The 17581-nt window shown below is 38.2% G+C and overlaps 1 protein-coding gene across 1 annotated transcript in view; it reads left to right on the forward strand.

Annotated features, from left to right (window-relative positions):
• LOC112912909 (leucine-rich repeat-containing protein 7-like) overlaps window positions 1-13225 on the forward strand; it is a gene marked incomplete at its 3' end in the record, with an annotated part of 122052 nt that extends 108827 nt beyond the window's left edge. The window contains 1 exon segment of the mRNA XM_072745170.1: window positions 13004-13225. Coding sequence (XP_072601271.1) covers window positions 13004-13225 — 222 coding nt within the window.
• Window positions 13226-17581: the final 4356 nt, after the last annotated feature.

A 17581-nucleotide genomic window follows, 5' to 3' on the forward strand; every position in this document is an offset into this window, starting at 1 on the left:
GAAGAACGCAGGACTGGAGCCCAGGAAGCTGTTTCTACAGCCGGGTCTGACCAGGTGTTATTCCAGGAAGGGACCCGCCCCCTGGCCCCGACTCAACCACAGAAATTCAGAAAACATCATAGCGTAGCCCTGTTGCAGTAGCCAATAACCCTCAACGTCAGCAATATAGGAGACAGAGTTAGCTAGTACGTTTTGCCACAGCTTGGTATGGTCTCTTCTGTTCCCTGCTCCGAAGAGAGAAACCCTGGCTCCAGTCATGTGCTAAAAAATCATTTTTGAGTGCTCTTCTACTTGTTCTTGACCCTACACATATCAAGTATTGTAGATATTCTTTTCTTTAAAGATCGTATTCATTTATTCATGAGAGACACAGAGAGAGGCAGAGACCCAGGCAGAGGGAGAAGCAGGCCCCAAGCAGGGAGCCCAATGTGGGACTCGATCCCGGAACCCCGGGGTCATGACCTGAGCCGAAGGCAGACGCTCACCGCTGAGCCACCCAGGCACCCCTATTTTAGATAATCTTAAAAGCACTTGTTTTCCAAACTTCATTTTGTTCAGTCTGACACATTTACAAATTCTTTACTTACTTTTGTGAATCTCAGAAGGAACAGAATCAGGAGCTCTAACGCATGATTGAAACCTACCTATAGATTCTTGCATCATATTGAATTTTGTTCATTTTCTTCATTTTGTTTCTCAGTAATTGAGCATATCCAGCTTCCTGATCATATCGTCGAAGATTCCAGCCACCACTTCCTGTTTAATACTGTCTCCATTTTCAAAAAAAAAAAAAAAAAAGAAAGAAATCACCTCAATCCTGTCACCAAAAACCACTGGTAAAAGTGATAAAACTGCACCAAATAGTGAATCAATCCCTGTAAAATGACAATTACACCAAAACATGAAAACTCAACTATGCACTAACCTGCAGAGGGAAAAAAAGAATCCCAATTTTTTAATTAGCTTTTAAGGTCTTGCTTTTTTTTCTTTTTTTCTTTTAAGCAGGAGTACAAACAAACAAACAAACAAAAACTGTGAGCTTTAAGTTTGACCTTAATTGGCCCTTGAGCATATTAAGCTTTGCTGTTGAGTGTCTGCAGTGGGGAAGAGAGGACAGTGATGCATATCTTGTAAGGTGGTCCTAAAAATTAAGATCATGATGTAAAATACTTATTACAATGTCTGTCATGTTGGTGTTTAATTACTGGCAGCTATTATTATTATTTATTTTTTTAAGATTTTATTTATTTATTCATGAGAGATACAGAGAGAGAGAGAGAGAGACGCAGAGACATAGACAGAGGATCACACCCTGGGCTGAAGGCAGACGCTCAACCGCTGAGCCACCCAGGCATCCCAGACTGTGTTTTTTAAATTTGTATGTGCTATTCTCCATAAAAGAGGCCATTTCTCAACATCTGAAACAAAATGCCTAATTTACTGCTTGCTAGCAAAGAACTTGTAAGGCACAGAGATTTCTGAGTAAACTGGAGTCTGGGGAAAGCATGGAGTTCAAGGATTGGTGGATTTTTAGAAGCTGGAATATTTAGGGGTTCATTGACTTTGAACTGGCGAAGCATGGTTATTTGAGTGAGACTGTTAATTATTGGCTAACTTTTAGGAGCGATTTCTAATGCAAATGGTCATTAATTAATCGCAACAGCTTTAAAAACAGTTCTTTGGGATGATTATTCATTGCCATGTCCAAAGAACAATCAGACCTTTATTTAGCAGGGAGCTTTGTATTCTCATTGCAATTACGGAGTACTTACTATACACCAAACAATATGCTCAATTTATTACATTATCTTCAATCCTCACAATATTCTGTGAGGCGGTTGTGGTTGTCTACAGTTTTCACATGATAAGCAGAGGGCTCAGGTAACTTGCGTATGACCGCATAACCCAAAAAGTGATAGAACGAGAAATAAAACCCAGAGTCCTCGGACTCCAAAGACTGTGCTATCTGTACTTCCTCTATTATTTTTTTAAGTTAACTCCTGGCATTTCTACAACCCCCCCCCCATTTCTATAATTTTGTCATTTTAAGAATGCCATACAAATGGAACCCTACAGTGTGTAATCTTTGGGGATTAGCTCTTTTACTCAGCATAATTTTCTGAAGATTTGTTCACGCCATCATGTGTGTTAATAGTTTCTTCCCTTTCCTCGCTGATTAGTATGCCATGGTATGGATGCCTCCGTTTGCTTACCTGTGCACCCCCTGAAGGAAACCTGGGTTGTTTCTGGTTTGGGCCTGTTATGAAAAAAATTGTGCCAAACATTCATGGCCAGGATTTCGTCTGACTGTAAGTCTGGCGTCTAGGATCAATGTCCAGGAAAGGAACTGCTGAATCATATATGGTACTTGCACTATTTAGTTTTTTTTTAAGAAACTGCCAAATACGTTTCCAGAATGGCTCTACCATTTTCTCTTTGCAGCAGCAGCTTCTCAGTGATCCGGTCTCCCCTCATCGTCCTCAGCATTTGTTGGGGTCACTCTGTTTTATCTAGGCAGTCCGACACGTCTGTAGTGATGTCTCACTGTGGCATTAAGTCCTCTAATAGCTGATGATGGTGAACATCCTTCCAGGTGCGTGTTTGCTGCCATCTGTATTGTCTTTGGCGAAATGCCCCTTCGTATCTTTCAACATCATTCCAGGTGCATTACTTAGTTTCTTACTTATGCGTTTTGAGGTCTTTCTCCTTGATGCTGTTCTTGTCAGCTACGTGATTTGCCAATCTTTTCTCAAACTCTTTGGTTTGCTTTCCATTCTCTATGTTTTATCTTTACGCCTGTGATCTATTTTGAGCTGATTTTTATTTATATCAGGTGTGAGATGCAGGTCACGGTCCATTTATTTTTGCCTATGAATGTCCACTTGTGCCAGCACCGTTGGTTGAAAAGGCTATCTTTCCTCCATTAGATTGCTTTTGCACCTTTGCCAAAAATCATCTGGGCAGATTTTTGTCAGTCTGTTTATGGGTTCTCCGCACTGTGCCATTTATCTACCTGTCAGTCCCCCTGCCAATACCACAGAGTCCTGATTACTGTAACTATAATAATCTTGAAATCAGGCTAATTCTTCCTATTTTCTTTTTCTTTTCCAAAAATCATAATAGTTATTCTAGTTTCATTGCCTTTCGGTATAAATTTTTGAATGATCTTACCTATATCCATACAAAAAATCTTACAGGGATTTTTATAGGAATTTGTTAAACCTGCATATCAATTTGGAGAAAATGACAGCTTTACTATGCTAAGTCTTCCAATCCATAAATATACCTTCATTTATTTAAATCTTCTTGATGTCTTTCATCAGCATTGTGTAGTTTTCAGACTGTAGGTGCTGTGCAAGCTTCATTTGATTTACACCTAAGAATTTCGCTTTTGTTGCTTGAAATTTTGATGTTCACGTCTGTGGCTAACATATGTAAATACATTTGAACTTGTATCCTACAAACTTGCTTAACCCACTTGCTGGTTCTAGGAATTTATTTTTGTTAATTCTTTTGATTTTCAATGTAGACAATCATGTCATATGCAAATAAGGACGGTTAATTTCTTCCTTTTCAATCTGTATGGCTTTTCTTTCTTTTCTCACCCTATTCTATTGACTAGAACTTCCAACACTATGTTGAAAAAGAGTGGCGAGTGTGGACATCTGTGCCTGGTCTTCATCTTAGGGAGGAAGTATTCAGTTTTGCAACATTAAGTATTATGTTATTTTTTTTTTATTTATTTATTTATGATAGTCACAGAGAGAGAGAGAAAGGCAGAGACACAGGTAGAGGGAGAAGCAGGCTCCATGCACCGGGAGCCCGATGTGGGATTCAATCCCAGGTCTCCAGGATCGTGCCCTGGGCCAAAGGCAGGCGCCAAACCGCTGCGCCACCCAGGATCCCTTAAGTATTATGTTAGCTGTAAGTTTCTCGTAAGTGATTTTTTATCAGGTTGGGGAAGTTCCCCTCCGTTTCCATACCTCTGGGAGTTTTTATTATGAATGGGTGCTGAATTTTGTCAAATTTATTCTGCTTTCATTGATAGGATCATAACGATTTTACTTCTGTAGCCCATTAACATGGTGCATTGCATTGGTTGATTTTGAAATACAGAGCAAGCTTTGAATCACTGAACTATGCCCCACTTGGTCATGGTGTATGTATCTTTTTTTTATGTTGCTAAATTCTATTTGCCAGTGTTTTCTTAAGAGTTTTTGCATTTATCATTGTTTGTAGCTTACTTTGTTGTGTTTGTTTTGTTTTGTTTTTTTGTTTTTTGTTTTTTTTTGGTACTGTCCTTGTCTGCTTTTGTTATTGGGGCAATATTTGTTTCATAAAATAAATTGGGCAGTGTTCCTTCCTCTTCTATTTTCTGGTGAAAAATGTAGAATTTATGTTAATTCTTTTTTTTTTTTTTTAAGATTGACTTATTTATTTGAAAGAGAGAGAACACAGGCAGCAGGGCCAGAAGGTGAGGAAGAGAGAGAATCTCAAGCAGACTCCACACTGAGGGTGGAGCCCAATGTAAGGCTCCATCTCATGACCCATGAGGTCATAACCTGAGCTGAAACCAAGAGTCTGAAGCTTAACTGACTGAGCCACCCAACCGCCTGATGTCATTTAAACGTGTGTAGAATTCTCCAGCATAACCATCTGGACCCGGAGATTTCTTTCCCCGAAAGTTTTTAAATTATAGATTCTGATCTGGATAGTTACCGGGCTATTCAAATTATCTGTTTCATATTGGGTGAATTATGATAGTTTGGGTTTTTTCAAGAAAGTGGCCCGTTTCACGTGCATTGTCAAATTTATGAGTGTAGAGTTATTTGTAGTATTACCGTACTAGTCTTAGGATGTTTATAGGATCTGTAACGATATTCCATTCTTCATTCCTAATTTTAGTAATTTGTATCTTCTTTTTTTTTCTTTTTCAGTCTTGCTAGAAGCATTTTATTGATCTTTTCAAAGAAGCAGCTCTTTCCATCTGTTTTGTCTGTTACTTTGTATTTCATTAATTTCTGCTCTTTTCATTATATCCATCTTTCTGATTGCTTTGGGTTTATGTAGCTCTTCTTTCCCTAAGCTCTTGATATAGGATCTTATTTATTGATTTGAGGCTTCTCCTTTCTAGTACATCCATTTAGGGTCATAAATTTTCCTCTTTGCACTGCTTTAGCTGTGTTCACCAGTGTTTCTGTGCCATATTTTCATTTACATTCAGTTCAATGTATGATTTTATTTCCCTCAAGACCTCTTTGACCCATGGATCATTTAGAACTGCATTGTTTAGTTTCCAAGGATTCAGATAGTTTTATCTCTGTCATTGATTTTTAGTGTGATCCTATTTTGGTTGAAGAATACATTCTCTATTATTTCAATTCATTTAAATTTATTGAGATTTGTGTTCTGGTCCAGGATACATTCTTATAAATATTCTGTGGGAACTTGAAGATACTGCGTATTCTTCTGCTATCAGGTAGAGGGGTCTCTACTGACAATTAGGTCTGGTTTGTTGATGGTATCACTGTGTTCTATATTCTTCTGATTTTTAGTGTAGTCTAGCAAGTGTTGAGACACGAGTGTTGTGATCAACTATAATTGTGGGTTTGTTTATTTCTTTTTAAGTTCTATCAATTTTACTCTATGTATTAGCAGCTCTGTTGTTTGCTGTGTACACATTTAGGACTGCTATGTCCTCTCAGTGAATTGACTCTTTTTTTCATAATGTAATAATCCTCCCTCTCTTTAGTATATTTTCTCTGCTCTGAAATCCACTTTATCTAGTATTAGGACATGACATATATTTTTAAATCCTTTTACTTTTGGGACAATATTTTTATCTGCCAAATATTGTTATATTTGAAATAATGTCTGCATATAGTTGAATAATGTTCTTTAATCCCCTCTGTCCAGTGATAAATGGGGGAGAGATCTTTTAATTTATGCATTTAGTCTCCTAGCATTTAAGAATTGACCCATTAAGGTTTACATTTCTTAAAGATTTTATTTATTTATTTGAGAGAGTGGGCATGAGCAGGGGGAGGGAAAGATAGAAGCAGGCTCCCCGTTGAGCAGGGAGCCCAATGCCTCGCTTTCTCCCAGGCCCCTGGGATCATGACCTGCACTGAAGGCAAACGCTTAATGGATGGAGTCACCCAGGTGTCCCTAAGGTTTACACTTTAATGTTATTTTTTTTTTCTGTTTGCTCGCTCACTTGCTCGCTCTCTCCCTCTCTTTCTCTTTTTTTCCCTTCTCCTCCTCCTTCTCCTCCTCCTCCTTCTATCTTCTTCTTTCTTTCTTCTTCTTCTTCTTCTTCTTCTTCTTCTTCTTCTTCTTCTTCTTCTTCTTTCTTCTTCTTTCTTCTTCTTTCTTCTTCTTCTTCTTCTTCTTCTTCTTCTTCTTCTTCTTCTTCTTCTTCTTCTTCTTCTTCTTCCTCTTCTTCCCCCTCCTCCTCCTCCTCCCCTTCTTCTTCTTCTTCTTCTTCTTCTTCTTCTTCTTCTTCTTCTTTCTTCTTCTTCTTCTTCTTCTTCTTCTTCTTCTTCTTCTTCTTCTTCTTCTTCCTCTTCTTCCCCCTCCTCCTCCTCCTCCCCTTCTTCTTCTTCTTCTTCTTCTTCTTGTTCCTCCTCCTCTTCTTCTTCTTCTTCTTCTTCCCCCTCCTCCTCCTCCTCCTCCTCTTCTTCTTCTTCTTCTTCTCTCACCTTCTCTGACCTGCTTCCTATGTGTTATTTGGATATTTTTTAGAATTCATTTTTATTTATGTATGGTGTTTCTAGTAAATCTCTTTGTGTAGCTTTCTAAATGGTTGCTCCTGCTATTACACTGTATATACATAGATTACAAGAGTCTGCTTGTGTCATCACTTAATGGTTCAAGTGAAATGTAGAAATCTTCTCTGTTTCACTTTACCCTCTTCTGTTATAATTGTGTCAGACATTTCCTCTATGTACATTTAAAACCACCACAGATAGTGCCATAGTCGTACTTCAATTGACACACATAACTTTAAAAATTCAAGAAGAGAAAGAAAGTACATTATATTTACGCATATATTATTTGCCATGTACTTTCTTCCTTCCTAATATTCCAAGGCTTCTTCTTTTATTATTTCCTTTTTATTTAGAGAACTTCCTTTGGCCATTATATTAGGACAGATCTGGTGGTAACAAATCTTCATTTGTCTTCATCTGAGAATGTCTCAATTTCCCTTTTATTGCTGAAGAACATTCTCACTGGTATAGAATTTTAGGTTGACCATTCTTTTCCTTCAACACTGGAAAAATATTGTGCCATCTTTTTCCTTTCTCCATGGTTTTTGATGAGATATCTGCTGTCATTTGAATTGTCTTCTTCACTCGTAAGATGTCATTTTTCTCAGGCTGCCTTTAAGACATTTTTTTTGTCTTTAGTTTTCAGAAGCTTAATTATGTGTCTATGCATGGTTTTCTTTGGGTTTCAGCCGCATTCTCTTTCTCCTCTCCTTTCAATATGATTGTTAGAAGTTTTGTATGGTCTCATAGGTCCCTAATAGTTTGTTCATTTTGTTTCAGTGTGTTTTCTCTCTGTTATTCATACTGGATTATTTCTGTTGCCCTATCTTTTAGTTTACTGTTTGTTTCCTTTGTTGTTTTACAATCTGCTGTTAAGCCCATCGACTGAGCTTTCCAGTTACTGTATTTTCAAGCTCTAAAATTGCCATTTGTTTCTTCTTAATATCTTCTGTTCCTTAGCTAAGACTTTATACTTTTTCTAGGGTTTCTATATTTTTCTCATTTGTTTTAAGCATATGAATAATTGTTCATTGAAGAATTTCTTTTAATGGCTATTTAAAATCTTTGTCAAATAATGCTCACATCTTTGTCTTCTCAGTGTTGGTATTTCCTGATTATCTTTTTCCATCCAGTTTGATGTTTTCCTGGTTCTTGGTATGATTGAAACCTGGATATTTTCATATAATGTTATAAAATCTGCTTTGTACTTAAACCTTCTGTTTAGCTGGCTTCCCCTGACACCACTCCAATTGGAGAAGAACAGGGCACTGCCTCATTCTGGCCAGGGAGGGAAAAGTCCAATTTTCTCATTCAGTTTCCACTGACACTTAAGGCAAAGTCTTCTTGTTACTGCTGAGGAAGAAATTTCTATCTTCCCAGATAGTCACCACTGAAAACTCAGTGGGGGTAGCTTCACTGAGTAATAGAGAAGGCCCTGACCCTCTATGAAGTCCTCTCTAATCATACTATTGCCTAGATAGTTGCCTCATTCTTGCTGGATGTGGGTGGAAACCCAGGCTCCTTCTGTAGTCTCCATCGGCATCCTTGGGCTGGGGGAAGACTTGCTACAGGCAGATGGGGCTGAATGCAGTGTCATCTCACTTGGCTTTCTTGAACACCACCCCAGCATGAGTGGTGGTGCTTTGTTACATCTTTATAAGGCTAGATCTCTAGGCTCCACACTTGGCTGTCACCATTGTCAGGGTGAGGTCAGTTTTTTCCATGGTGTTTAGTTACAGTAGAATTGTCATGGTCTAAAAGTCTTCTGTCTTGCTGGGCTGCCCATATTCTGGTCCTTTGGCTAAGGAGGGAAAGCTTGTCTTGGGGCTTTTCTTTTCTGCATCTGTTGGCATTTTCAGGCTGCCCACTTCCTCAACCCCAAGTTGACACAAAAATAAAACTCAAGAAATTCACTGCCATGTTGTTATGTCGTCTCCATGTCTGTAGTTGATCTGCTTTCTTCTGCCTTCTTTCCAGAGTTTCCTTATATTTATTTACATAAAATGTCCAAGGTTTTAGTTGTTCCTGGAGAGAATAGAGAACAGTATGTCTTGTCCATCTATCTGGAAGCAGAAGTCCAACTGCCTAGATTTTTAAAACTTAATCTGCTTACCAAAAAAAAGTCACTATAGAACACATAATATAAATAGAAGGTAATTGGACTATTTTGTTGATGATGATGTTTTACAAAATTACTGAAACTGACTCATTTAAATGAGTGTCACTGGTTTCTTGAAATCAGTTCCTGAGTTATCCTTTGTAGATGATTCTGTATTGTTGACACTGCTCCCAAACATTTTTTGAACTCTATGGGACTTAATTTGAGAGAACGAATTGTGTCCATTTGAATATTCTCAGTGGCATAAACTGTCATCCTTTGAAGCTGTGTTTGATTTTTGGAAGTAACCCCAAGTGGTTCAAGAGCCAAGATGGCTCGTAAAATAGATGACCAAATTGGGTAATACACTTCTCAGTCTAACAGTCTTTTCTAAGACTTTTCTAAGAGAATAGTGTGAACCAAAGCATTGTTGCAGAGAGAAACTAATTTATTTTATATCATACAAAACCTCCCAAGCACTTTAAATTTCTACATAATAAGCCTGATGAACTGTGGACTGAATTTTGCATGAACAGTGCCATTTGGTATCAAATCAATATTTCTTTTCTGTGGTGTTGACATTAATGTTTTCTTGGGTCCTATGGATATTGGAGTTTTTCCTCTATAAATTTTGACAGTATATTTTTTGGGTCAACTTGAAAACACTATATTTCATCATTATTCCCCTCAAATACATGTTATTTTGTCCAACCTCCCCCTGAAAGTTCAAATAAATGTCAAATCTTCTCTATTTCTTTTTATTATTCCACGTGTGTAGCCCAGTCTTTACAAAAACCTTTATGTTCAAATTCCCCTTCAGTATGAGTCAGTGTTCTCAGAACTAACCCTCTGCTTGAACAAATGCAGCCTCTGACATTTGCTACATTTTCATTAGCCCTTTGTACTTCATCATGAGCATCCTCATTACCTTTCTTAAGCCTTTGTGCCTGTCAATAAAAACTTCCTCTTTACAGTTCCTCCAACACCATAATTGTCCCTTTAGATATCTTGTCATTGATGTTTGCTTAACTTCACACAAAATTAAGTGTTAATTCTTGGCTTTCTAAAGCTGTCACTCCCCATCCCCATTCACTGTAGCCCCAGTAGAGAGTGAAAGAACAATACTGATGCAAACAGAATCATTTTACAGCACATTCCTTCCATGCCCACTTTTTACCAAACTGAGAACGTAAGCTTCTTCACTTCATAATCATGGAAAGATTACTAAATGCACTTATTTGCTTAACTATAATGCTCTAAGTCACATCCATAGGATCTAAAATAGATCACAGACCTGATTCAATAAGTTGGGATGGCCCTTTGGCAAATTAAAGAGCTGCTAAAGAAATTTAATATACCCTAAGATCTGATCCTTTTGTTCCTTTTCATGGAACAAAACTTCAATTCACAGTTCAACTATGATGGGGAGAGAGTCTATTTGGGGGATTACAGTATAATTTTGGGTTTGAGAGCATGATCTTTAATAGTCTGCCTTGGTTCAAATCCTGATCCTGTCAGTTTACCAGTAGTGAAAATTACTTGGGAAAGCTACTTAACTTCTCCAGGCCTTAGTTTCCTTATTAGTAAAATATGTTAGTAATAATTCATACTGGTTAACCTCTAATGCTGTTGTAAAGACAAAAGGAGGTAATATGTGCAAGATAGGTGTAACACCTAGTGTTTCGATAGTAGCCATTATTTATTAAACACCAGTTACTATGCCAGTCATTAGACATGGTAAGTAGGATATGGTGCTTGTCTTCGAGGACTTCCAAATCAAAGCATAATCCTGGGCTCCAATGGTTCCATCAGAAGGAAAAAATAAACCAGAAAAATAAGTCTACACACTATCATAGTTCTATGCAATCAGGTTTTCACCCTTGGATAGACCATTACCAGAATATTCTAATCAATGAGGGATTGTTATGTGGTCTTAATTGATTTTCCCATGTAGATTATGCATCGATGGACCTAAAGTGATTTCTGGATCCCTCTAAATTTTTCTGGGTGTTATAATTCTTTGCTTGTCTACATGATGACTTTTGATTAATCTGCTGGTTTTCCTCTTTTCCACTGGCTCAAGCACTGACTGAAGACAAACAGATTTAAGTGTAAATCAATGTATTGTTCTATAGCCAGGCTAGTCAGCTTTAGTAGGTCTACATCATCAGCGTTTCAAACTCCAGGAAATCATTGTCTCATTGTCTTTAACTATATAACCTAGCATGCCAGGGAGTTCATTCAGAGTATAGCAGCTCAAAATGTCATATGTTTTATCACGGTTTTCCTCTCCTACCAAACAACAGAACATAAAATTCCATGGAGGTAGGAGAGAATCAAACTAAGGGGGAAACCTGGACCAGGAGGGTGTTCAATCACCTAGAATAGCTCTCAAAGGTGCAACATCTCCTTTCATTCAGATTTCTGAGAAGGGCATCTAGATTTCTGGGAAGAAAGAAAGATACATTTGCCTTTTATGAAGTTATCTCCATTGTGTTTATGATGTTATAGCTTTGCCATTTCTGGTTAGCTGTGTTGGATACTGTTGGATTGGTAATGATTTTCACATTGTGCTAGTATAGCCTGAGTCTCTTTTTTGCATCTTTTCCTCCCATTTCTCATGACTGAAATATTTTTACTGTTTCCAAATGCAAAAAATTGTCCATGATAACAAGACAACCAGTTGGGTACCTAAAAATATAATCAAATGGTTGTTCACTTTGCCATACGTATTGCCAACTAATAATTTTGAGTGTTTTCTTCACTGAAATCACCTCTTGTTTGGAACCAAGCAATGTGCCTCCCATCTTCCCCAAATGATTTTCTGTGTTCGCTGTCATTTCCTTATGTCTCTTAACGTTACTTTTTTTTAAGAACTTTTAAAAATTCAAACTAATATCTTCCTTGAATGAATATTTAATTCCTCCTTTATTCCTCCAATCTGACTTTTTAATCAAAAATCTTGATTAGTCAGACTTCCCCCACTAATGAATCACAAATTGGTTACACAGAAAAATTCACAGGCTTCCCTAGCTAATGAATTCCAAGGTGAAATTCACTTTTGAATTTCAAATTATCTACCCTTAAAAGATCAACAAGAAAGAAACTGAATGCAGGAAGGAACCCTTCAGGTGCTTCCATAGAAATAGATGAAGTACCGAGCATAGCAGTAAAACACATGTTTAAAAGTATTAATGGTGAGCATTCTCTTCCCATGTTAGACCTGGAGGTCCATGTTAAACCATTCATAATCATAAAAGGCACGTTCTGGGTTACCAGCCCACAAGCAGAACTGCCTGCTCAGTGGGGGAGATATCAAGTAGGCTGGAACACAGGTGAGAAAATCAGAGTGAGCAAGGAACGGTGGTGGGCACCATATCATTTGGAGACAGGAGACCAAAGTGAGCACGCCCTCTCCCTCCAAGAGCCACCCTGAAGAATCGAGAAATGATCATTATCGCTTTAAACGAGGTACTAACGAAGCTCACGATGAGAAGATCTACAGACAGAGCTCACGTTGAAGACCTTTTCACATCTAGTCCCCCCATGAGCTACAGATACAGGAATTTGCCACATGGATCATTTTCAAGGTGACTGAAAGATTCCCCCAACCATACTCTTGCTTTAATAACGCAGAACCTGAGTAAATAGCACCCTGACCTGGACAAGCTCACTCTGCGCCTGTGACGTAAGGGAATATACACACTTTGGTTCTTCTGCTTCAGATTCAGGAACCAGGCTGTGTCCTTCTCCTCCTGATATCCCCTTCTTGTATCTCTCCCTGCTGTCATTAAAACTAAATACCAGATAGCACTCCACTTTATTTTTAAAAGTTGCAACTTCTTTTTGTTCTCGAGATTTTTCAGAGGGAATTTGGTCTCTTAAAATGGGGGATAAAATAATCTTGAGCAAGACACCAGATGACCACACATGTATTTCATGCGACCTTACTCCAATATTAGCATTTTCACGAACCACAGTAGGCAGACGCTCGCTGTGCCTTCATTATCCTTCCAGCAGTGGCCGAGAGCCCGAGGATGCCACTCTACCGGAGAGGTATTCTGTACGTGTGTTCTACTTTCATGACATCTTTCATTCCTACCAATCTGCATCTAACAAATGATCTTCTCCACAGGCAGGTAGCCACATCCAGACTTTGATGGGGTCCCAAAGCCTTCAGCATCGTAGCCGGGAGCAGCAGCCATATGAGGGAAATATAAACAAAGTGACCATCCAGCAATTTCAGTCACCATTGCCTATTCAGATCCCCTCCTCACAGGCCACCCGGGGACCTCAGCCTGGACGGTGCTTAATTCAAACTAAAGGGCAAAGAAGTATGGATGGATATCCGGAGCAGGTGAGAAGAGTTTTTATCATTGATGAATTCTTACGAAATGTTCAAGGAAGTCCAGGGAATCCATGGTTTACGTCCACCCCCCCCCACACACACACACACTCATGGAGTCTGGGACAAATAATTGCTGTCACCATGTTGAACGGAGCAGAGCATTCTTTGTAGGGGTTTTGTCATTATTTTCGGTGGTTCAACACTACAACATACGAAAATTAATAGTTGGTAAAATGCTCATTCACATCAGGAAAAACTGAAGAATTAGAAGTTTTTCTGGTTGACCCTACACCTTCTCCTGCTCACTTTCCCCTCTGATTTAGTGCTATAGCATGGCTTTTGAATGTTACAGAGCTTCAGTGGGCAAGGCGTATTTACGAAGGCCTCTGGACAATGAGAAAAGTAGACTATTTGTGGAAACCTTTTTGAAAAGTCCTATCTTTTGATTGTTGAATGAGACAAAGATAAAGCTTTGCTACGAAGAAAATGATAAAGAGCAGTTAGAAGGGAAACGTTTCTGAAATGCTCCAAAAACTACTGATAAAATCCATGTAGCAAAAAAAAATTGCTGCTCTTCTGACCTATCTAAAATTAGGATTTACTTTTCCATTATAGAATGTATTTTTCTTCCTTGGAACCAGAAAACTGAATAGGATCTTATCTGTTGAATTATATTATGCTTAGAAAGTAAGACATTAAGATCTTCATACTCTCACAAAATTAATTTCTCTTATTTCATTCTTCAGACAAATAGGCATAGCTCCTACTGACTTCTCTAACTCCTTAATATGTTTTATAAGATTTCATTTTATTATTGCCTACTTCAAGCTTCACATATCACCCTGCCTTATTTTCTGAACATCTCAGACGTTACCTTCATTCTCCAGTTTTTTCCTTTACACTGGTGAAAGCCATTTGTTATTTGGATCCCAGCTGCTCTAGACATTGCCTGTTTCTTAATACCTTTCTTAAGGCTGAGATTAGGTATTAATCATCTTCAGAATCATAAGCTTTTTTTTAAAGCTTAGATAGTTTTTTTCCTGTCCTGCTGTGATCTAGGTCAAGTGTTGGATTTAAGGTAAATAAATCAGACATGTGCTCATAATCAAGTAATGATATGAGGTTTTTAACGTCTCCAGAGATTCTTAAAAGTTAATAAAGTTCTAAATTATGCTTTACTACAGGCACCTAAAAGGTTAAAAATTATTCATATTCCCTCTCCCAACAAATATCATAAAACTCAATGCAGTTCTTGGGTTTCCTTATTCCTATTAGTAGCTACATGATTTTTTTTTTTTTTTGCACAGAATCAGCACATTTAAAAATCCACTGAGATCAATATCCTGTTTCACCTACTTTGAACAATACGCCTAGTATTAGCATGCAGTTATTCTGAGCACTCTAAATTTAAAGGCCTTTTTTACATTATTTCTCAAGAATACATAAATTGTACAGGTTGACCAATGAGAGGATTACTAAAGGCCAAAGTTTACATACTTATTAAACTTACAACACTATGATTCTTTAGAGAAGGTATTTGCCATCCCTGACAGGTGTTTTGATCCACAGCTCCAACATCACGTGCCTTTCAAACTGGAAGGTACAAACTGAAACATTCAGGGGCCCCTGGATGCTCAGTGGTTGAGCGTCTGCCTTCAGCTCAGGGCGTGACCCCGGGGTCCCGGGATCGAGTTCCGCATCAGGCTCCCTGCATGGAGCCTGCTTCTCCCTCTGCCTGGGTCTCTGCCTCTCTCTCTGTGTCTCTCATGAATAAATAAATAAAATGTTAAAAAAGAAAAAAGTTTTCTTAAGAGTCAAATAATGCAATTCTACAGACATACACAGTAAGTTTGGCACTGCAAGTACAGACATAGAAAATAGAAGAAATAGAAATACAGCTTTTTAAGAATTAAAATATTGGAGGGAACTTTATCATTATCAGTCCCAACCTCCCTAATCTACAAACAGAAAAGCAAGTAAAGCAAAATAAAACCAGAGAGAGAGAGAGAGACTGAAGGTTATGGATGTCACATTATAATGAAAATATTACATGTATTTTTTTATTTTCGTAAGTTATATTTCTTTTGAAAACTCAGACCTCTTCAATATGTGTGTGTGTGCATGCACACTTTAAAGGTTTTTATCCCATAGTTAGCAAAAGGGAAAAATAGAGATATTTAAAATATTTTGTAGCTGTACAGTTTCACATGAAAATTATAGGGTAGTGATCGAAGTGCAAAGCCCAAAGAAGTAACTGAAAATTTCTAATGTGGGTTTCAGTCCTATAAATCAAGACACTCTGTTTTAATAAGGCATTTCTAGTGCTGCAATAAAAGAGCCATAAAGAGAAAAACAGAGTTCTCCTAAATGATCACAAGGATGTTAATTTGGTCAAGTGCAGACGTTTCCCAGCTTACAGAGGCTTGACTAAGATTTTTAAACTTTACGATGGTGCCAAAGCAATTCACGTTCAGTAAAAGCCATACTTCGAATTTTGGATTTTGAGATCAAAATTCGTGTTCGGGGGATCCCTGGGTGGCTCAGCGGTTTAGCGCCTGCCTTTGGCCCAAGGCGCGATCCTGGAGACCCGGGATCGAGTCCCACGTCGGGCTCCCGGCATGGAGCCTGCTTCTCTCCCTCTGCCTGTGCCTCTGCCTCTCTCTCTATGTCTATCATAAATAAATAAAAAAAAAAAAAAAAAAAAAATTCGTGTTCGTGGGCTAGTGGAATCACAGGGTAAACACCAACGCACTTCCAACATCCTGTACCCTTGCAGCTGTTCTGTTTCTCACTTTTAGTACAGTAGCCAATAAATCTCATGAGATATTCAACACTTTATTGTAAAACAGGCCCCGCGCTAGGTGATTTTGTCCAACTGTAGGCTAATGTAAGTGTTCTGAGCACATATAAAGTAGGCTAGGCTAAGCGATGATTTCAGTAGTTAGGTGCATTACATGCATTTTTGACTTATAATACTTTCAACTTATGATGGGTTTATTGGGCCACCATCCCATTGTAAGTTGAGGAAGACCTATTTGCTCAATATGGAAAAAAACCTAAATCATTCATAACTTTTAGGTGCGAGTAAACATAAACATGGTACAGGGAGGTACGCAGCATGATGAAACACTAATTTCTATTAAAGTTCGGAGATTTTACTTTTTTAAAAAAGTTATCACTTATTACAATGTTGTAGTTGAAAAAAATATCCACTTATACATTTTTGAATTTAGGGAAAAGTAGTCTGAATGAAAGTAGGAGAAGAAAGGACAACAGTTACAGTACATTGAGCGGCTGCCATGCTCTAGTGTGTACCCTAGTCCCGCCTTATTCACAGGGGATATATTCCGAGGCCCCCAGTGAATGCCTGGAACCATGGGTAACATTGAGCTCTCATATGCTGTTTTTTCCTATACATACAAACCTATGATAAAGTTTATTTCATAAATTAAGTGCAGTAAGGATTAACAACAATACTAAATAATAAAATGGAACTATTATGGCAATATGATGCCATAAAAGTTACGTTAATGTGGTTTCTGCCTCTCAAAATATCTTGTCCTCACCCTTCTCGTGGTGATGGGAGATGACAAAACGCCTACATGATGAGATGAAGTGAGGTGGATGACGTAAGCATTGTGATACAGCGTCAGGCTACTAGTGACCTTCTGAAGACTAATTAGAAGGAGGATCATCCGCTTCCAGACCGTGGTTGACCAGGGTGACGGAAACCATGGAAAGCAAAACTGCAGATAAGGAGAGGGGACACTACAGTACATGTGCCGTAAATACTGACACAGGCGTGGCTTCAGGGGTGTGTGACCGTGCAGTTGCACAAGGTCTTATGTTTAGAAGGACCCCACACTTGGCTTAGTGCTCTGCTGTTGCCAACTTGGGATTGAACAAGGAGCATCATTTTTTCATTGGGCACCGCTACTTACATAGCTGGTCCTGTTTACACATAATGTTCCATTTAGTCATCACAAAAATCTTTTCTTTTTCCTTTTTTACAAATGAAGAAATCAAGGCACAGAGAAAATAAGTAACTTGTAAAAGTTATAAGTGGTCAAGTTGGAATTTTAGCCCTAGTTTCTCTGACCCAAAACCAAAGTTTTGTGTCCCAATCTTACCATTAAATTAACCACATGACCTCAGACACTTACCTGCTGTGGCCTCAGTGTCTTCTTCTTGTCAAGTAATATTAACTAAATCTGTTTTGGCTACAATTCAGACTTCCAGAACTGTCTTATGCAGATAGAGCATGGTCTTGAACTCACATGAAAAATTCCAGTGCTTTGGAAAGCAAAAAGTACTAAACAAGTGAAAAATTTTATTGTTAACAAAAGCATAATCTCTGTGTCTCCT

Source organism: Vulpes vulpes, unplaced genomic scaffold, assembly GCF_048418805.1.
Source record: "Vulpes vulpes isolate BD-2025 unplaced genomic scaffold, VulVul3 Bu000000691, whole genome shotgun sequence".
In the NCBI taxonomy this organism is placed as follows: Eukaryota; Metazoa; Chordata; class Mammalia; order Carnivora; family Canidae; genus Vulpes; species Vulpes vulpes.